General features: G+C 39.4%; 1 protein-coding gene across 1 annotated transcript; it reads right to left on the bottom strand.

Moving 5' to 3' along the window:
• Nucleotides 1-11977: 11977 nt before the first annotated feature.
• On the bottom strand, nt 11978-13594 carry LOC130965869 (uncharacterized). Its single transcript, XM_057890629.1, has 2 exons — nt 13351-13594; nt 11978-12471 (listed from the first exon to the last, which is right to left on the bottom strand). The coding sequence occupies exons 1-2, from the start codon at nt 13592-13594 to the stop codon at nt 11978-11980; spliced, it is 738 nt and encodes a 245-aa protein (XP_057746612.1).
• Nucleotides 13595-23060: the final 9466 nt, after the last annotated feature.

Genomic DNA, 23060 nt, shown 5'->3' with positions numbered 1-23060 from the left:
ACTATGCCCAACACTCACGAGTTTGAAGCTCGTCACAGTCATCCCTTCCCAGATCCTATTCGGAATACCACAGACAATGTTTAGACTTTTTGGATCTCAGGAATGGCTGCCAATAATTCTAGCTTATACCACGAAGACTCTGATCTTTTGGAATGTAGGCTAAGAGATACACGCTCAATCTTAAGTAGAACGGAGATAGTTGTCAGTCACGCGTTCATAGGTGAGAATGATGATGAGTGTCACGGATCATCACATTCATCAGATTGTAGTGCGAGTGAATATCTTAGAACAAGAATAAGCTTGAATTGAATAGAAAATAGTAGTAATTGCATTAATACTCGAGGAACAGCAGAGCTCCACACCTTAATCTATGGTGTGTAGAAACTCCACCGTTAAAAATACATAAGTGGTCTGGAGGTCCAGGCATGGCCGAATGGCCAGCCTCCCCAAATATGAGAATGTATCCAGAATTGTCTCTATGATCCGAAGATGAAAATACAATAGTAAAAGGTCCTATTTATAATGAAACTAGCTACTAGGGTTTACAGAAATAGGTAAATGATGCAGAAATCCACTTTCGGGCCCACTTGGTGTGTGCTTGGGCTGAGCATTGAGCTTCACACGTGTAGAGGCTTCTCTTGGAGTTAAACGCCAGCTTTTATGCTAGTTTGGGCGTTTAACTCCAACTTTTATGCCAGTTTTGGTGTTTTGACTTCAGAATAGGGTAGAGAGCTGGCATTTTGACGCTATTTTACGTCATCAAAACTCGTGCAAAGTATGGACTACCATGTATTGCTGGAAAGCCCTGGATGTCTACTTTCCAACGCAGTTGAGAGCATGCCATTTGGAGTTCTGTAGCTCCAGAAAATCCACTTTGAGTGCAGGGAGGTCAGAATCCAATAGCATCTGCACTCCTTTGTCAGCCTCTGAATAAGATTTTTGCTCAGGTCCTGCAATTTCAGCTAGAAAATACCTGAAATCACAGAAAACACAAACTCATAGTAAAGTCCAGAAATGTGAATTTTGCTTAAAAACTAATAAAAATATACTAAAAACTAACTAAATCATACTAAAAACTATATAAAAACAATGCCAAAAAGCGTATAAATTATCTGCTCATCACAACACCAAACTTAAATTGTTGCTTGTCCCCAAGCAACTGAAAATAAAATAGAATAAAAAGAAGAGAATATACAATGAATCCCACAGTATCAATGAAACTTAGTTCTAATTAGATGAGCCGGACTTGTAGCTTTTTGCTTCTGAACAGTTTTGGCATCTCACTTTTTCCTTTGAAATTCAGAATGATTGGCATCTATAGGAACTTAGAATTTTAGATAGTGTTATTGATTCTCCTAGTTCAGTGCGTTGATTCTTGAACACAGCTACTTATAAGTCTTGGCCGTGACCCTAAGCACTTTGTTTTCCAGTATTACCACCGGATACATAAATGTCACAGACACATAACTGGGTGAACCTTTTCAGATTGTGACTCAGCTTTGCTAGAGTCCCCAGTTAGAGGTGTCCAGAGTTCTTAAGCACACTCTTTTTGCTTTGGATCACGACTTTAACCACTCAGTCTCAAGCTTTTCACTTGGACCTTCATGACACAAGCACATGGTTAGAGACAGTTTGATTTAGCTGCTTAGGCCTGGATTTTATTTCCTTGGGCCCTCCTATCCATTAATGCTCAAAGCCTTGGATCCTCTTTACCCTTGCCTTTTGGTTTAAAGGGCTATTGGCTTTTTCTTCTTGCTTTTTCTTTTTCTTTCTTTCTCTTTTTTTTTTGCCATATTTTTTCTCTTTTTTTTACTACTCTTTCTTGCTTCAAGAATCAATTTCATGATTTTTCAAATTATCAATAACATTTCTCTTTGTTCATCATTCTTTCAAGAGCCAACAACTTTAACATTCATAAACAACAAGATAAAAAATATGCACTGTTCAAGCATTCATTCATAGTACAAAAAGTATTGCCACCACATCAAAATAATTAAACTAGTTTCAAGATAAAATTTGAAATCCAAGTACTTCTTGTTCTTTTGTAATTAAGCACATTTTTCATTTAAGAAAGGCGAAGGATTCATGGAGTTATTCATAGCTTTAAGAAATAGACACTAGACATTAATGATCATGTAGCGAAGACACAAACATAGATAGAACATACAGCATAAGGCCGAAAATAGAAAAATAAATAGACAAAGAGATTAAGGAATGAGTCCACCTTAGTGAGGAGGGAGTCTTCCTCTTGAAAATCCTATGGAGTGCTTGAGCTCCTCAATGTCTCTTCCATGCCTTTGTTGCTCCATCCTTAGTTGCTCCCAATAGTTGTGTAGAGGAAAATGTATCCCTTGAGACATCTTAGGGATTTCTTGATGAGGGAATTCCTTATGCTCTTGTTGAGGTCCATGAGTGGGCTCTCTTGTTTGCTCCATCCTTTTCTTAGTGATGGGCTTGTCCTCTTCAATGAGGATGTCTTCCTCTATGACAATTCCAGCTGAATTGCATAAGGATCACCTTTTTCTTGGCCACAACTTCATAGAAGTCGTCTTGATAGACCTTTGAGATGAATCTCTCCATCTTCCATGACTCAGAGGTGGAGGCAGTTGCCTTCCCTTTTCTCTTTCTAAAGGTTTCTCTGGCCTTAGGTGCCATAAATGGTTATGGAAAAATAAAAAGCAATGCTTTTACCACACCAAACTTAAAATATTTGCTCGTCTCCGAGCAAAAAAAGAAAGAAAGATGTAGAAGAAGAAGAAAATGGAGATGGAGGGTGTATAGGGTTCGGCCAAGGGTAGAAGAAGGTGGTTGTGATGTGTGAAAATGAAGAAGTGAAGGGGGTTATTTATAGGGAGAGTGGCTGAATAGTTTGGGTGGGTTTGGGAGGGAGAGATATGGAGGTAATTGGTGAAGGGTATTTGGGGAAGAGTGTTGTAGAAAGGTGTGAAGAGGAGAGAGAGTGAGTTGAGGTTGGTGGGGATCTTGTGGGGTCCACAGATCCTGTGGGGCCTGAGGGGTCAAGGAATTCTTCATCCCTACTCCAATTGGGCGTTCACAACTCCTTAGAGTGCAATTCTGGCGTTTAAACGCCAGTCTGCTGCCCTGTTCTAGCATTTAAACGCCAGCTTTCCTTCCTGTTCTGGCGTCTAAACGCCAGTTTGTTGCCCTGTTTTGGCATTTAAACACCAGTCTAGTGCCCTATTCTGGTGTTTAAACTCCCAGAAAGGTGCCAGATTGGGCGTTTAAACGCCCATTTTGCTACCCTTACTGGCGTTTAAATGCTAGTAAGTCCTTCCTCCAGGGTGTGCTGTTTTCAATGCTATTTTTGAATTTTTTTCTTTATTTTTGTCTTTGTGACTTCACATGATCATCAACCTAAAAGAAAACAAAATAATATAGATAAAATTAACTAAAATTGGGTTGCCTTCTGATGAGCGGATAATTTATACGCTTTTTGGCATTTTTTTAGTATGTTTTTAGTATGTTTTAGTTAGTTTTTATTATATTTTTATTAGTTTTTATTTAAAATTCACTTTTCTAGATTTTACTATGAGTTTGTGTGTTTTTCTATGATTTCAGGTATTTTCTGGCTGAAATTGAGGGACCTGAGCAAAAATCTGATTCAGAGGCTGAAAAGGACTGCAGATGCTGTTGGATTCTAATCTCCCTGCACTCGAAGTGGATTTTCTGGAGCTACAGAAGCCTAATTGGCGCGCTCTCAATTGAGTTGGAAAGTAGACATCTAGGGCTTTCCATCAATATATAATAGTCCATACTTTGCCTGAGATTTGATGGCCCAAACCGGCGTTCCAAATCAGCTCAAGAATTCCAGGCGTTAAACGCCGGAACTGGCACAAAAGTAGGAGTTAAACGCCCAAACTGGCACAAAAGCTGGCGTTTAACTCCAAGAAAAGTCTCTACACATGAAAGCTTCAATGCTCAGCCCAAGCACACACCAAGTGGGCCCGGAAGTGGATTTTTACGTCATTTACTCATTGTTGTAAACCCTAAGCTACTAGTTCTCTATAATTAGGACCTTTTGCTATTGTATTTTTAATCGGGGGATCACTTTAGATCTTCGGATAATCTTTTGACGTCTAGTTCTTAGATCATGGGGGCAACGGTGCCAAAAACTTGGTGCACAAAATTGTGATACACAATGGCGCCAACAACTTGTACGCACAATTGTAATCTCACTCTTTTTCACAACTTCGCACAACTAACCAGCAAGTGCACTAGGTCGTCCAAGTAATAAACCTTACATGAGTAAGGGTCGATCCTACGGAGATTGTCGGCTTGAAGCAAGCTATGGTCACCTTGTAAATCTCTGTCAGGCGGATTCAAATGGGTTATGGAGTTTTCATAATTAAAAGATAAATAAAACATAAAATAAAGATAGAGATACTTATGTAATCCATTGGTGGGAATTTCAGATAAGTGTATGGAGATGCTTTATCCCTCTTGAATCTCTGTTTTCCTACTGCATTCATCCAATCCTTCATACTCTTTTCTATGGCAAGCTGTATGTTGGGCATCACCATTGTCAATGGCTACTTCCCGTCCTCTCAGTGAAAATGGTCCATGTGCGCTGTCACCGCACGGCTAATCATCTGTCGGTTCTCAATCATGTTGGAATAGAATCCAGTGATTCTTTTGCGTCTGTCACTACGCCCAACACTCGTGAGTTTGAAGCTCGTCACAGTCATCCCTTCCCAGATCCTACTCAGAATATCACAGACAAGGTTTAGACTTTCCAGATCTTAGGAATGGCCGCCAATAATTCTAGCTTATACCACGAAGTCTCCGATCTTTTGGAATGGAGGCTAAGAGATACATGCTCAATCTTAAGTAGAACGGAGGTGGTTGTCAGTCACGCGTTCATAGGTGAGAATGATGATGAGTGTCACGGATCATCACATTCATCAGATTGAAGTGTGAGTGAATATCTTAGAACAAGAATAAGCTTGAATTGAATAGAAAATATTAGTAATTGCATTAATACTCGAGGAACAGCAGAGCTCCACACCTTAATCTATAGTGTGTAGAAACTCCACCGTTGAAAATACATAAGTGGTCTAGAGGTCCAGACATGGCCGAATGGCCAGCCTCCCCAAATATGAGAATGTATCTAGAATTGTCTCTATGATCCGAAGATGAAAATACAATAGTAAAAGGTCCTATTTATAATGAAACTAGCTACTAGGGTTTACAGAAATAGGTAAATGATGCAAAAATTCACTTCCGGACCCACTTGGTGTGTGCTTGGGCTGAGCATTGAGCTTCACACGTGTAGAGGCTTCTCTTGGAGTTAAACGCCAGCTTTTATGCCAGTTTAGGCTTACACTCCAACTTTTATGCCAGTTCTGGTGTTTTGACTTCAGAATAAGGTAGAGAGCTGACATTTTGACGCCATTTTACATTGTCAAAACTCGTGCAAAGTATGGACTATTATATATTGCTGGAAAACCCTGAATGTCTACTTTCCAACGCAGTTAAGATCGCGCCATTTGGAGTTTTGTAGCTTTAGAAAATCCACTTTGATTGCAGGGAGGTTAGAATCCAACAGCATCTGCAGTCCTTTGTCAGCCTCTGAATCAGATTTTTGTTCAGGTCCCTCAATTTCAGACAGAAAATACCTGAAATCACAGAAAAATACACAAACTCATAGTAAAGTCCAGAAATGTAAATTTTGCTTAAAAACTAATAAAAATATACTAAAAACTATATAAAAACAATGGCAAAAAGCTTATAAATTATCCTCTCATCAACTATGTATCTAAATGGGTAGAAGCAATTGCAACACCCACTAATGATACTAAGACCATGCTGAAGTTCCTCCAAAAGCATATCTTCAGCTGGTTTGGTGTCCCTAGAATATTAATCAGTGATGGAGGCACTCACTTCTGCAATAAACAGCTTGACTCTGCTCTGATCTGATATGGAATTAACCACAAGGTGGCAACTCCGTATCATCCACAGACAAATGGACAGGTTGAAATCTCAAATAGAGAACTAAAATGAATCCTAGAACGGACTGTAAGTACCCGTAGAAGGGATTGGGCAAGAAGTTTGGATGATGCTCTGTGGGCATACAGAACAGCATTCAAGACTCTTATAGGGACCTCTCCATACCAGCTTGTATATGGCAAGGCCTGTCATCTGCCAGTGGAACTGGAACACAAGGCCTACTGGGCAACCAGATTCCTGAAACTTGATGCTAAGTTAGCTGGAGAGAAGAGATTACTCCAGCTAAATGAGCTAGAGGAGTTCAGACTCAATGCTTTCGAAAATGCCAAAATTTACAAAGAGAATGCAAAAAAGTGGCATGACAAAAAGCTATCATCTAGAGTCTTTGAGCCAGGACAGAAAGTCTTGCTGTTCAATTCTAGGCTCAGATTGTTCCCTGGGAAATTGAAATCCCGGTGGAAAGGTCCATATGTGATTACAGGTGTGTCACCATATGGATATGTAGAGTTTCATGATATTGACTCTGATAAAAAGTTCATTGTTAATGGGCAGAGAATCAAACATTATCTTGAAGGCAATATTGAGCAGGAATGCTCCAAACTGAGACTGGATTAAAGCTCAGTACAGTCCAGCTAAAGACAATAAAGAAGCGCTTGCTGGGAGGCAACCCATCCATTAGCAAAGATTTTTTATTTAAATAATAATTATACGAGTTTGATACAATTTATGGTCAAATACAGAAGTTTACAGAGTTACAGTAGAGTTCTGAGCATAAAAATAGAGAAAAAAAGCTCACTGGCATAAAAACGCCAGTATTGAGGCATTTTGGGTGTTAAACGCCAGAATGGACAACATTCTGGGCGTTCAGAAAAATGCCCAATGACAAAGGATTTTTGGCGTTTAAACGCCAGCCAGAGTACCTGGCTAGGCGTTATACGCTAGAAGAGCATGGGGAGTGGAATTTCGTTCCCAATTCAAATTTTTTCAAATTTTCTTATTTTAATTCATAATTTTCTGCATAAACACATTACAAATCTTCATCTTTCAAAATCCATGCTCGAAAAAAAATTAATTATCATTAAATCCTTTTCAAATCTTTTTAAAACTCATTCATCTTTCCAAATTCTTTCCATATCTTTTCAAATCACCCATATTACCTCCTATTTCTTAGATGCATTAACAAATTTCAAATTCAATTTCCCCATATCTTTTCCATATCTTTCAAAATTTTAAAATCTTATCTTTTTCATATCATCTTTCTCTTTTACCAATCATATCTTTCTATCATATCTTTTTCATATCAAGCTCAAGACAACCCCACCAAGAGGAGGGCGCATGAGCTTCTCCCAGAAATCCCCCAATTTGACTATTGGGCCCGCTTGGAAGCATTTGTCACCAAGCTGCAAGAAGCTATGGATCAACTCAAAGAAGAGCAGCAGAACCAGAATAGCATGCTTTGCAAATTGCTCAAGGAACAAGAGCTGCAAGGGCGTGAGCTACAGGAGCTGAAGCGCCAGAGGTTACCCCTTGAAGCGCCAGGTGTCCCACAGATTGAAGGAGCACCTATCTCCCAAAATCAAGGTTGTTGAGTCCTAACTCTGTGATAACTTCTGTCATTAGAGACCTATATTAAGAGTTGCATAAGCACTAGTATTAGGATTGCATGAGCATTAGTATTATTTTATCAATTTGGATATAATTTAATTTTCTTATCATCATCAAACATGAATAAAATAGCAGACTTTTTTTTAGAAGAGCAAGGGTGCAAATATTTTGAGTACAAAATAAGAAAAATTCAAATTATTTATATGTGGTGGCATTACTTTAGCTCTCTGAATGAATGCTTGAACAGTACATATTTTTTATAGTGAAGTTTATGAATGCTAAAATTGTTGGCTCTTGAAAGAATAATGAAAAAAGAGAAATGTTATTGATAATCTGAAAAATCATAGAATTGATTCTTGAAGCAAGAAAAAGTAGTGAAAAAAAAGAAGAAAGAAAAAGAAAAAACAAGCAGAAAAAGCCAGTGACCCTTTAAACTAAAAGGCAAGGGTGAAATGGATCCAAGGCTTTAAGTATCAGTGGATAGGAGGGCCCAAGGAAATAAAATCCTGGCCTAAGCGGCTAAATCAAGCTGTCCCTAACCATGTACTTGTGGCATGAAGGTCCAAGTGACAAGCTTGAGAATGAGTGGTTAAAGTCGTGATCCAAAGCATAAAGAGTATGCTTAAGAACTCTGGACACCTCTAACTGGGGACTCTAGCAAAGCTAAGTCACAATCTGAAAAGGTTCACTCAGTTATGTGTCTGTGGCATTTATGTATCCGGTGGTAATACTGGAAAACAAGATGCTTAGGGTCATAGCCAAGACTCATAAGTAGCTGTGTTCAAGAATCAACATACTTAACTAGGAGGATCAATGACAGTATCTGAATTCTGAGTTCTTATGGATGCCAATCATTCTGAACTTCAAAAGATAAATTGAGATGCCAAAACTATTCAGAAGCAAAAAGCTCTAAGCCCCGCTCATCTAATTTGAATTTGAGCTTCATTAAAGACTCTGAGATGTTATTGCACCATAGCCTTCTTCTTTTTATCCTATTTTATTTGTCTAGTTACTTGGGGACAAGCAACAGTTTAAGTTTGGTGTTGTGATGAGCGGATAAATTATACGCTTTTTGGTAGTATTTTCACATAGTTTTTAGCATGTTTTACTCACTTTTTATTCTATTTTTATTAGTTTTTATGCAAAAATCACATTTCTGGACTTTACTATAAGTTTGTGTGTTTTTCTGTGATTTTAGGTATTTTCTGGTTGAAATTGAGGGACCTGAGCAAAAATCTGATTCAGAGGCTGAGAAAGGACTAAAGATGTTGTTGGATTCTGACCTCCCTGCACTCGAAGTAGATTTTCTAGAGCTACAGAAGCCCCGTTGGCGCGCTCTTAATTGCATTGGAAAGTAGACATCTTGGGCTTTACATCAATATATAATAGTCCATTCTTTGCCCGAGATTTGATGGCCCAAACTGGCGTCAAAATGCCCACCAAAGACCTTTTCTGGCGTAAAATGCCAGAACTGGCACCAAAGCTGGAGTTAAACGCCCAAACTGGCACCAAAACTGGCATCTAGACTCCAAGAATGTCCTGTGCACGTGAAATCTAGGAAGCTCAGCCCAAACATACACCAAGTGGGCTCCGGAAGTAGATTTCTGCACTATCTGCACTTAGTTACTCATTCTCTGTAAACTTAGGTTACTAGTTTAGTATAAAAACTATTTTTAGAGATTCACTTTGTACCTCATGACATTTTTACATTCCTTATTGTATCTTTGATGGCATGAGTCTCTAAACCCCATGGTTGGGGGTGAAGAGCTCTGCTGTGTCTCGATGAATTAATGCAATTACTACTGTTTTCTATTCAATCGCGCTTGCTTCTGTTCTAAGATATTCACCCGTACTTCAATGTGATGAATGTGATGATCCATGACACTCATCATCATTCTCAACTTATGAACGTGTGCCTGACAACTACTTCCGTTCTACCTGCAACAGCTTGAGTGTGTATCTCTTGGGATCCTGATTCACGAGTTTGATTGTCTCTCCTGACAACAGAGCATTCAATTCCGTGAGATTAGAACCTTCGTGGTATAGGTTAGAATCAATTGGCGGTATTCCTGAGATTTGGAAAGTCTAAATCTTGTATGTGGTATTCCGAGTAGGATCTAGGAAGGGATGACTACGACGAGCTTCAAACTCGCGACTGTTGGGCGCAGTGACAGTGTGCAAAAAGATCAATGGATCTTATTCCAACACAAGTGAGAACCAACAGATGATTAGCCATGCGGAAAACCATAGCGGACATGTTTTCACTGAGAGGACGGATGGTAGCCATTGACAACGGTGATCCACCAACATAAAGCTTGCCATAGAAGGAGCCAGGCGTGTTTGAAGAAGAAGGCAGTGGGAAAGCAGAAACTCAGAGGGTAGAGCATCTCCGAAACCTCAACTTGTTCTCCATTACTACATAACAAGTATTATTTATTTCATGTTCTTTTACTTTTTACAAATAAAACTAAGAATTATTATTAATATCCTGACTAAGAGTTACAAGATAACCATAGCTTGCTTCAAGCCGACAATCTCCGTGGGATCGACCCTTACTCACGTAAGGTATTACTTGGACGACCCAGTGCACTTGCTGGTTAGTGGCACCGGAGTTGTGAATCATGTAAATCACAATTTCGTGCACCAGATTTTGTAGAGCTCTTCACAAGGAAGGCGTAGCCACTGATGGCACGCAAATCGGAGAACCGTAGCTCAAGATATGAGCTTGGGAAGAAGAAGAAGAATAGTATTCATGGGGGTTTCTTCTCTTTCTCCCCTTTCAGCTGGTGTGGGTGTGTTTGTGATTGTGTTGTGCTGAGTTGGTTCATTAATGAACCCTTTTATATGTTGGATTGGGGCCCAACTTGGACCTGGTCCAACCCGTTAGCATTTTTAGCCTGTTTGGCCCAACTTTGGGCCAAACCTTTAACACTAACACCCGATTTTTCATTTCTAATGTTATTCTAAGATTTTAGACTGTTTCCACTTTTTCTCGTGCAGTACCGGGCAGACTTGAATCGGTTCAACTGGTTCAACTGTCGGTTCGCAGTTTTTTATGGTTTTTCACAGAAAACACATTTTCTGACTCGGAAGGACCTACTGAGTTCAAAAATCATATTTTAATCTCCAAATTCATATCCTAACTCTCCAGAATTTAATTTGGGCATTTAAATGATTTTATTCGTAAAAGCGCTGGTTCTTACATCCTCTCCTCCTTAAAAAGATTTTTGCCCTTGAAAATTCGGATCACGCGATGTAATATGTATATGCTTATATATATCCTCTATGAAGCATCCTACTTTTGACGTTGCCAACTCAACAAGTTACCCACGCACCTCTTTCTCCAATTCCCAAGTATGCTCTCCAACTTCTGCTCTCTTCCAAGCACCCTTAACCGCTGAAACTTCCTTTCCTCGTAGCTTCTTCACACTGTTGTCGTCGATTCTTACTAGTGTCACTTAGAATGCCACGTCCTCTCTCAACTCGACCGACTCAAGCTCTAACACATGAGCCGCATTCGACGTGTACTTACGGAGTTGTGACACGTAGAATACGTCATGCAAGTTAGACAGAAGGGGTGGCAAAGCTACTTGATACGCCACAGGCCCAAATCGCCTTAGAATCTCGAATGGTCCTATACACCTCGGATCCAACTCGTTGGTATTAATCGCTCTTCCAATCCCAGTTGTCGGTGTAACCCTCAGAAATACATGCTCTTAACATATCTTCCAATGTCTGAATAGTCTGTTCCAACTGTCCACCCGTTTGTGGATGATATGCAGTACTGAGACATAGCTTCGTACCGAAAGCTCTTTGGAAAGCTCCCCAAAACCTTGCTGTGAATCGGGGTTCACGATCTGATACTATGCTCGACGGCACACCATGCAACCTTACTACTTCCTTTATATACAACCTCACTAATTCCTCCATAAAACAGTTCACTCGGGTAAACAAAAATGGGCAAATTTGGTTAAGCGATCCACGATTACCCAGACCGTATCAAATCCCAACCTAGTCCCCAGTAAACTGGTCACAAGGTCCATCACGATTCCTTCCCACTTCCACTGAGGAATCTGACTGCCTCCGATGCTCTATCTTCGCCTTCAGATAGGTCAACACTTGGATACCACTGTAGCTACATCTCCTTTCATCTCAGGCTACCAGAACACATCCTCTATGTCTTACTACATCTTCGCACTTCCAGGATGAATAGGAAATCTACTATAGTGAGCCATCACCAACAAATCTTACCTCAACCTCCCGACATCCACTAAGCAAATTCTTCTCTTATATCTCCACAATCCTTCACCATCCTTAGTGAAATCTTCATGCCTCTTATCACCAACTGGTTGGAACGATTTTTGAAGCTTTCGCTCATCTTGCTGAGCCTTTTGATTTCTCCGTCTTAAATGTGCATTAAAATCTGCAACTGGCCCAAACAAGCTCTTCCGAAAACTTCACCAATATCCAACTTAAGATCCACAAACTTCTCCACTAGCCCTTCTTCCTTGATTCTCATCCAAGCAATTGTTAAATATTTCTGACCCAATGCGTCTGCGACCACCTTCGCCTTTCCAGGGTGATAACTCAGTTCAAAATTATAATCCTTTAGCAACTCCATCCGTCTTCTCCAACGCATTTTAAGCTCTTTCTGATCAAATACATACTTGAGACTCTTATGATCAGAAAAGATGCTAAACCTCATCTCGCACAGGTGGTGCCTCCAAATCTTCCATGCAAACACAATCGCCGTTAATTCCAGGTCATGAGTTGAGTAGTTCACCTCATGCGGTCTTAGCTGATGCGATGCGTAAGCCACCACATTCCAGTGTTGCATCAACACGCAATCTAAACCCTTCAGAGAAGTATCACAGTATACTTCAAACGATTCATGCAGTTCTAACAAGATTAAAACAGGCGCAGAAGTTAACTTCTACTTCCATGAAAACTTCCTTCACACTCCGACATCCAAACAAAAGGCGCTTCCTTTCTTGTCAACTTAGTCGTCGGTAATGCAATCCAAGAAAATCCTTCAATGACCCAGGAAGCTTCTGACTTCCGTCACCGTTGTCGGCCTTTCCCATTCCATCACCGTTTTTACCTTAGAAGGATCTACGACTATTCCTCCTTTGCTCACCACGTGACCTAAGAACTTCACTTCCACCTTCCAGAACTCACACGTCGACAACTTAGCGTACAACTTCCGCTGCGTCACTCTGATTTCGTCATTACGAATCCAAAAATTTTCTTAAATCAAATACTAGTTTTGTGATATTTTTCAAAACCTTTAAAACAAGTCCAATTTAAAGGAGACCATTGTTAAAACCTTATCAAAAGAGTCAAAAGTTTTTAATTTGTAAATCAATCATCTTAAAGCCTGATTTTCCTAAATTCATTGAAACCTTTAAATCAAAACCTTTAAATTTGAATCCCTTTTTGATAAGCTAAATTTACAACCAAAATCACAAGTCAACAAAATCTTAGGACTCACTTTCCTTTTAAATTCGTTTCATTTGATCAAAGGTTCCAGTCCTAGTTTCAAAACTAAATCATTCAAACCAGAATTTCAAACCATGTTTAAAAATCAATCTAAGCTTTAAAAACTTTTTCGACACGAACGACGTTAGTCTATACTATGAAGATAAGTTGAGGTTTGGCCATCGACTTCGTAATTACCTCAATCTTGTTGTTGTGATCGACCCGCCTCATGTGTTCTTCGGAGTGGACAATCTCTAACCAAATGTCCAGGTGCGCCACACTTGTAACATAGTTTTTTACCCAATTGGCATGGCTTATTCGGATGGTAGTTCTCACACTCCTGACATTTCATATTAGGGGAATAAGCTCTTGACCGCTTCCCTTCACCATGTTTCTTAAGGTTTTGTCCCCTTGGTCCAAGGTTGTTGTCGCATCTCCTGCTAGTGTTTACTCCATGAGTGTCCCTTGACGAGGCTACCGTTTTCATGTTCTCTTCAACCACTCTTGCCTTGTTCACCAGATCGGAGAAAATACGGACCTCCATAGGAGCCACAGCTGTCCTAATGTCGTCCTTCAAGCCACTTTGATACTTGACACACTTCTAACTTTCATTGGTCTCCGGGACACCCTGACACACCCTAGAGAATCTACAAAGTTTCTCAAACTTGCTCGTATAATCTGCCACAGACAAGGAACCTTGCTTCACTGCATAAGTTTTATTTCTTTTGCTTTCCTTGCAGATTCAGGAAAATACTTCTTGTAGAAGGCCGTTTGGAACACATCCCAAGGAACATATGCATTTTGGAGCTGTAGCAAGCGGCATTCTACCTACCACCAATGCTGGGCCTCTTCCCAAAGTTGGTAAGCAGCAAACTCCACGTATTGGTTGTGTGGGACATGTTGTGCCTGCAGCGCACGCTCCATCATTTGGAACCAGTTGTCCGCTTCTGTAGGATTTGTTGAACCTCTGAAACTTGGCAGATAAACCTTGAGAAAAGTCGCCAAGGTCATCGGAGCACCTCCCATGTTGTCACCGCTCCCTTCAGTACTGCCATCCGTATTTTCTTCGCCATTTCCATTTCCGTTTTCGGCAGGCTGGCCTAACCTCTGCATAGCTTGTAGAGTCGCAACAGCGTTAACCTCCATGGTGTTTGCAAGGTTCGCCATTGCCGCCATGAACTCGGCATCGTTATCGGCCGGTCACTCATTCCTACTCTCTCTTCGTGAACGTGTACGACCTCCTCTGCGAGTAGCCATTAGGGTTCCTGTCTACACCAAACATTCGATATCAAGGTGATCAGTCTCAATATCAAAGGTCTAGTGCTTCAATTATCCCAAAAAGGCACTCACAAACAAGCATGCTATAAAATATCAAGTAGATAAACAAAATAGCATGAAAGAAAATGACCTAGAGTATGCAATGATAATTGGTCCATCCCTCAGGCTCACGAGGACAAACTGCTCTGATACCACTAAATGTAACACCCCAATTAGCCTAAGCCTTACCTCGCGTCGTAAAGCAAAGGTTAATCAAAAGTTACGACAGTTCTATATATATATATAATATATAATATATATATAAAAAATAGTATAATCTAGAAGCCCGATGAAGGATATAGCTCAAAAAAGGAATTGAAAACCACAAAACGTGCTAACGAAGCTACTAACTTAAAGCTCAGGAAACAGATGTGATATAATAAAATATAGTAAGATAATATCATAAGAATCTAGCCACAGCTTGCGGAGTTTAAGCCAGCCAGTCATATACAGACCATATATGAAACCAGACATTTAAAACAGCTTATAAAAGTTTTGTTCTCTCAAATACAAGCCTCTAGGCAAAATAAAATGCGAAAGTGAGAGACATGTTCAAAATAAATCAAAAGACGCAAAAGAAGTGCCCGAATCCTCTGCTTTTGTCACCAATCAGACAACTCACCGAAGTGGGTCACGACCTGCATCTGAAAAATACAACAGAAATATGGTATGAGAACCGGAGGTTCTCAGTATGGTAACAGTGCCCAGTGATATAGGATATAAGACCCCGGGACGCTAAAGGCAATCCTAGACTCCATATCCGTCACAAGAGTTCAAGCTTAAAGCAGTCTAAACAATAAATCATAATATGTAAAACATTAACCAAACTTGAAACCTTAGTGTATCAAAAGGGTAATCTATTCTTAAAGGATTTTCTACTCTAACCATACACCGCTGTCCCACAGCCTTCACCAACCTATCCTCTATGCGAACCCGTCGCCATCACCTACCTAACCTCCTCAAAACCAGACAAACACAGATAATACAAGTAAGGAAAATATAGATAATATTCAAGTATGCAGCAAGTAATTCAAGAAGCAAGTAGGCATATTATACAGGTAGGCAAACTCAAGTAGTCAAAGCAAGCAAACATATATAAGATGCATATGATGAATGTCTGTCCTATTGGCTGTGATATCACATGTCGGTTACTGTGCCAAACCCGACAGCAAATCCGGTCGACAACTCTCGGATTAGTCTCTCTATTGCGCATAAGGAAGAAAATTCCAAGGGAGAGTGCCCTACCACCTTCTCCTTTCAGAGGGGAATATTTCGAGGAAGTGTGCCCCACCACCTTCCTCTGGTTGTCGCATGATTCTGTGGGTTAGTGCCCTACCACCTTGCAATCAGAGAGAAACCCATGCTCAGGAGAAAAATTCTAAGGGAGAGTGCCCTACCACTTTCTCCTTTTAGAGGGGAATATTTCGAGGGAGCGTGCCCTACCACCTTCCTCTGGAGCAACTAAGAATGAATGAGAAGTTCTTCATCAAGCCTCACATCCGAGCGTAGGCGGGATACTACCACAGCCCCCACGATGGATAACAACACTTATCATAATTACATAATCAAACTCAGAGGCCACTACTCATAGCACACTTCCACTCATTCTCATTCCATCAATTGTAATCATTCATTTCCAAACTTTCCAACTCATCACAACCGTCATCCATCCACGACTTTCTATTCCGGACTCACTAGTTCGTCAGAATCTCAGATTCATACATCTTTCTCCCTTCACACTCTACCAAACCCATCCTCAGTACTCCAGAAACCTAAGCCTCCGTCCTTTAACCCTTTCAAATAATTCCAACTCAAACTCTCCTAAGATCATCCCCATATTTATTACCCAAAATAAGCCCCAAAAGCCTTAAAATGGTGTTATAAAAGCTTACAACTTTGTTGGAAAGGTGAAATTGTTGAAAACAAATTTTAAATTATGAAACAGGTCGTGTGCGTCTGCACAGGGGTGTGCGTGCACACACAGAAAGATTTTGAAAGTGTGCGTATGCACAGGTACTAAAATTTATAGAGTATGTTCACTCGCACAAGCTGTGCGAGCGCCCCTAATAGACGTCCCTTCCCGACTTGTGCGTGCGCACAGGGTTGTGCGACCACACAGGTCGTAATTCATCATTGATGTACGTGCGCACAACCTGTGATGGCGCTGCTACCAGAGCCCTTTTCCCTGCCTGTAAGTACGTACAGGTCTGTGCATCCGCAAAGAATATAATTTTCGCAGAATTGTGCGTGCGCACAAGGCTGTGCGTCCGCACATATCAGAGAATCCTAAAATTCTGCAACTTTGCAAAATTTCAGATTTTTAACACCAACTATGAATGATCATAACTACCTCTACAAAATTCCAAATTTCACACACTTTATATCGATTTAAAGGGTTTTCAAAGATCTTTAATTCTAGACAAGTTTCATCAGATTTTGAAAAAACACAATTTCCTCAATTCTTTGAAAAACACAACCAAAACCAAACCAAACCATTCCAAACTCCAATTCTCATCAAAATCAACAGTTTAACACCCTATGACCTATTACACCAAGCCTACCACATATTTCTTCAACTGTCCTCATCCACAACATCGACATCAATATTTCATATAAATCAACTCTCATCAACAATTTTCCAACTACATTACCAATTCATCAACATCAATATCATATATATATCAACACAAATCACTTCTCAACTTCACCCATCATTCATCCTCATCATAACCTTATTAATCATTATAATCAAACTCAATAATCATCAAATCATCAACAATTCATCACATACCATCATTCAAATCCAAGCCTATCTTATGGGTCACTAGCCTAAGTGTCCATGAATATTATATACTACATAGAGAAAACCGAAACCATACCTTGGCCGATTCCTAATATGCCTTTAACCCATAAATGAGCACAAGCAAGCTCTCAGCTCCAAACCAAGCTTTCAATTCCACTCCAACAAGCACCAATAAGCTCCAAAAGCTCCCAATTACACAATAATCAAACTATACATATATAAATCACCACAAATCAACCTAGGGCATAGCATAAATCAAATTTCACAAGGGTTTAGTATCTCTTACCTCTCCCAACAGATTTGATGGCCAAAATCCAAGGCTAAGCAAGGATTAGAGTAAACCTAAATATCCAAAATCACAAAATCTCACTTAACCCAAAACCCTAGATTTTCGAAACTTTGAGGAGAATAACTGAGATAGATTCGAGCATTCCTTACTAGTTTCTTGGGTGGGTTCTATAGAGCTCTTCACAAGAAATGCATAGACACTGACGGCACACAAATCGGAGCACTGTAGCTCAAGATTTGAGCTTGGGAAGAAGAAGAAGAATAGTGTTCATAGGGGTTTCTTCTCTTTCTCCCCTTTCAGCTGGTGTGGGTGTGTTTGTGATTGTGTTGTGCTGAGTTGGTTCATTAATGAACCCTTTTATATGTTGGGTTTGGGCCCAAACTTGGACACGGTCCAACCCGTTAGCATTTTTAACCTGTTTGGCCCAACTTTGGGCCAGACTTTTAACACTAACGCTCGGTTTTTCATTTTTAATGTTATTCTAAGATTTTTTACTGTTTTCACTTTTTCTCATGCGGTTCCGGGCATACTTGAACCAGTTCAACCGGTTCGTAGTTTTTCATGGTTTTCGCAGAAAACACATTTTCTGACTCGAAAGGACCTACTGAGTTCAAAAATCATATTTAAATTCCCAAATTCTCATCCTAACTCTCCAGAATTTAATTTGGGCATTTAAATAATTTTATTCGTAAAAACACCGATTCTTACAGACGATCATAGGCGATTATTATGTGGGTAATGGGATGTGGCTACTGAATTCTAAAAAGGGCATAAAATGTTTAAACCTATTACACAAAGCGAATGAAAATGTTACAAGACTGGTCAGCATATGGTTTTGATTCTGCTTAAAATATTCATCATGCTGTCATGATATGTTTAAAATCCAGTAACTTTATTCTTCAATTAGACACATATGGAATAGGATATATAATTATGCCAAGTTGATATTATTAACAAATTCAGAAACACAAGCATAGAATCATTTAGGTATAGCAACATGATTTTTCGAAGTAAGCTATAAGAATACTGCCAAAAGCACATGTCATTCTAAACTGGTACTAAGCATAACAATTGCTAACACAACCTGCGTGCCTAGGTTAAATGAAATAATCAAAAATCCCCAAATACACTAAACAATCTGCTATGCACAAGACCAAGAACCCCAATACCACTACCACGAGCATAAATCAAGTCCACGACATGGGTTTAACAGGATGCGACTGTGTTGTGTCAACCATACAAAAAAAGGAAGTGTACAGACAGCACAGCCTCCACTAACCCAATGATTCACGATTTAAAATGAAACAAATCTAATGAGTCTAAATCTGAAACCGTTGATACCCTCTAGATAGTCTCAGCGGTTGAACTATGCAGACAAAAATCAATTGGATAAGAACTTGAAATGTCGGTTGACTGAAGCAATGAAACAAAATTAGTTCCTGTAAAATTTGAGCCTGGCCATGTGTCTGCTACAGTTTGTCAGGTCCCCCGCCCTTGATTAAAGTTGCAAAACATACATGCATAATAAGAAAATAGGAATAAGAGTAAATAAGTAGTCTAGCACAACAAGAATGAAGGATCATCGGAAATAAAAAGTTGCCACAACAATATCGGCGGCATGGGTAACACCTTATGTAAAGTTCGACGATGTTTATCGTCAACAAGTATTACATGCTTTTATCAAAATAATCTATTAAAGAGATCTAATAATTAAAATACATTACAGTGCCAGAAATACCAACGAATCATCGTACGCGTATACATCCGCTTAGTAGCCCATCGAAATGTTCGGTTCTAAAAAACTCATCATACAATAATTGAGATTGATGCATTGAAGCACACTATGATGGCTATGTTCCCCATTTCTTGGTTGGCTATGACCGCCACGGACGACTCGAAACGATGTTGTTGTAAGGAGCACCGAATTCGCCATGGTCAAGATCGGACCACACTGAAAAATAATTAAAGTTATCGTTCAGTTACTATACTAGCCAAAATATAAAAACAACTGAGTCAGAAACTTTATTGATAACTTACCTGTTCAATGTTCATCACTGATATATTTTTTCGTCGCTTCCTGCAATTGTTACACCTCTGATTGTCGAAATTAGAGTCTACACGCATCTTTAGTAAATGCTTCTTGCATTTTGCATATTCACGTTCAAATGTCAAAATATTTCTATTCTTCAAGGAGCGGCCCTTTTGTTTAACCATTACGGGACTACAGATGCTTAGATTGGCGTCGGTTTCAACTCTTCCACACTCGCTTACTCCTTTTCCACCATGATTAAAGGATGCACCACAATTGCTGCAAGAAAAATTTTGAGAAAGACTGGCACGAAACTCCTTAAGCAAGTTGTGCAGGAGGCCGCTATACTGTCTATAGTCCACTGTGTAACAACTCGTGATAGTGAAATGCCTTCTGAAAATCCTCTTGCTCCACCACGAAAGCAAATATTGATTAAGGACAGCCAAAACTCTCTCCCATTGAAGCATAACTAGTGAATGACAAAATATAATGCCCTTGAACTCAAATAGCAGGCAAACCGTACATACCCCATCCCTCTCGAACTTAACTCAGGGCCTCACTTCTTGTCATCAGCCTACTATCTTCACATCATGGACCACCTCATGGACTTGGATACCATATTAATCCCGGATCAACGATACAATGCAGTTCATTTTCTCTCAAAAGTCACGATACACCTTCTGAAAGATGTCATTGGTGTATTCAAACTGAAATTGCACTTCAATTTCGTTGTTGGAGCAATATGGAACAATCTTGTTTAGAGAGTCAAAATCCTTGGCGGCCTTTTTTTCCACCCTAGACATTAGAGCATTGTTGTACAGGGTTAGGAATTCGGTCAAGATTGTCTGCGGGTTCAGATACTTGTCGAACAAAAAATGGACACTCTTGCTTCTCTGAGTGGATGATATTCCAGCACAGAGGTCACCCTTCAGATACACTAGAACCCAGCATCTGCGATCATTCCACAGCCCTTGCAACCATTCGTTATCCTAGAGACAATAGGCATTCACAAAACCAATACAATTATCTTCAAACTCTTCTATAGTCAAACTTTAGAAGATGACTTCACTCATTGTAACCTAAATATTTTCGTATTAACCATATTCTTTTAACTTCTCATGAACCTTTTTCAATTTGTGTCACAAGAATCACCTATGCCTACTATGTAGCAGGGACTTCCTAATAGCAGCTCTCGTAGAGGGATATTAGCTAGTGACAATAGTTGCTGGCGGTTGTTCGCACATACAATTCACTCAGGAATTAAATAACCACATAAATGAAGCCTCCTCTTCGGAGTTAAGTAACCCACATACAACAAGTACAAATTACCCGTGAAGGTTAACTCTGACAAAGGCAGCAAACGACACGTCGTACTTGTCTGTGTATGTCGTATCAAAGCTGACAACATCCTTAAAGTACTCGTACGAGGCAATGCTCCGAGGATCATCAAAAAATATCTGAATAATTTGACATTCTTCATCTTAATCAACATCATAGTAAAAATGGTTATCTCGCTCCTTCATCAGTTTGAAATAGTCCATCACTAATTTACCATCACCTCCTTTCCCAATTGACCTTCTATCCAAATCAATGAAATTCCTCACATCTTTTTTCCAAAAACTAAGGCTATCAGGCACGCCGACATGATTAAACAGCTTCTGAAATGTTTTACATACTCGAATGCCGGGTTGAGAATCAATTTGGCAAGTCCTTTTAACTTCATAGAAATAACCTTATTTTGTCTCAATAACCTCGAATTAGTGCAGTTTAGATCGTGACAGTATTCGACTTCAACCACCTAATAATCCAACTACCGCTGACATCGAAAGAGGCAATCATCTTGGCTTTACACCCTGTAGGTCCTTTTGGATAGGCCTTTCTCGTTTCATCAACCTTTGATTCAGCTCTGTCCTCCCAATTGCAGACAAGCATAACATAGTATACAACCCCATCAGCATTCTATCTCGAACTCCTATTCCTCAATTCAAAGCCAACTCTTCTCGCGTAGGTGTTGTAAAATTAGATTACTGCATCTATAGACTCAAATTCCATGCTAACAATGGGAACATCATCACTAATTTCTGATTCCATGATGACACCTCAGTTGAAAACACACTTCCAAAAGTTCTCTGGAAGAAAATCACCAAGGGGTCAACAAAGTTAACATCTAACCACAAATGCCTAAACCAACAACACAAACACGATCAAAGAAAATGCATGGAATCAAATAAATACACTTAAATGCAACAAGAAAAATTTACGTCAAATAAATACACTTAAACAACCATGTTCTGGTCTAGGTAATAATAAAAAAACTCTGCCTCCAAACTAACCAATGATTAATAACTACAAAAACATTTCAAAGCCACTATATTGGTTGCAACTACCCTAAGCAATTTTGACAAGCGGTTTCTTAATTTTGTTAATTGAAAAAAACAACTCTAATCTCTCAACACAAGCCATCAGTCTAATTTTTCACATGGGCCATGTCACAGTCCTCTCTCGTCTGATCTCTCACACGGGGTGTGTAACAGCCCTCTAACCTCTCACACGGATCATGTGACAGCCATCTAATCTCTTGCACGGTCTGTGTTAAAGCGAGTTGCTTTATCACACGGGTCGTAAGATATCCATTTGATCTCTTGCATGGAACATGTCAAAGCAAGCCGCTTTCTCACATAGGTCGTGTGATAACCATCTGACCTCTTGCACTGGCCGTGTCAAAGAAAACCACTTTCTCGCACGGGCAGTATAAAAGCCCACGGAACCATCTGGGTGTCCCGTCCAATGGAACTAACATCAAATATGAATTAAATTGATGAAACCCTAAATCAAACGCGAACTAGATGGATGAAAGTAAAAAATTGGCTGTGTAAAACTGCTCCATGTTTTCCCTACCAAACTCCGTTAAAAATTGAACTGAAAATCCAAAATCGTCAAAATCATAGGTGTTGATATAATTATCTAATCAATTTTTGAATATCAAAATTTATTTCATCCAGGTAAAACAACAAGTAACATAAAATAGTAAAGTGTCAGAGACTACATACCTCAAAGGTAGTAACATAATCGTCGAGAGAGTCAACTATTACACCCCGATTTTATTGTGGCACCATGATTTTTTTGTGGTGTTGAGGAGGATAAACAATGTACATAGCTTTATATTTCCTAGAGAAGGAAAAAAGAAGATATATTCTTTGGGACAGATCAAACAGACGAAATTTAAGTTTTAGGAAAACGAGTTAGGAGAGAGGTGAGAGAGATCATATGTGAGTACGTCAGAATGGAACAAATTCATCAAGAATAATTCGGTAAAACAGCAATTACGATCAACTATGTATTCGTAGTTCGCAGTTGCCAACTACGTTTTTCGTTGGTGAAATAGCACAGTTAAAAAAGAATATGTTAAGTTACAATAATAAATTTGTTAGTCTCTAATAATTAATAAAAAGTAAATTATGTCTAGCATTGTAATTTTATATAAATTTATAAATCTAGTATTTCAAATTTTTAAAATTTGCTATTTTTTATTCTCAAAGACCTAATTTTTTGTTTTTTTTTTTAATTTTATA

This window comes from Arachis stenosperma, chromosome 3 (assembly GCF_014773155.1).
Source record: "Arachis stenosperma cultivar V10309 chromosome 3, arast.V10309.gnm1.PFL2, whole genome shotgun sequence".
NCBI classification, from domain to species: Eukaryota; Viridiplantae; Streptophyta; class Magnoliopsida; order Fabales; family Fabaceae; genus Arachis; species Arachis stenosperma.
The sequence above is the reverse complement of the archived record's forward strand: the minus strand, read 5'-3'. Positions and strand labels throughout refer to the sequence as shown.

Coding starts and splice junctions, on each gene's coding strand:
- LOC130965869 (XM_057890629.1), bottom strand. CDS start 13,594: ATGGAGGTCCGTATTTTCTCCGATCTGGTGAACAAGGCAAGAGTGGTT. Junction 12,472..13,350: donor GAATAAGCCATGCCAATTGG/GTAAAAAACTAT, acceptor TAATCTTGTTAG/AACTGCATGAATCGTTTGAA.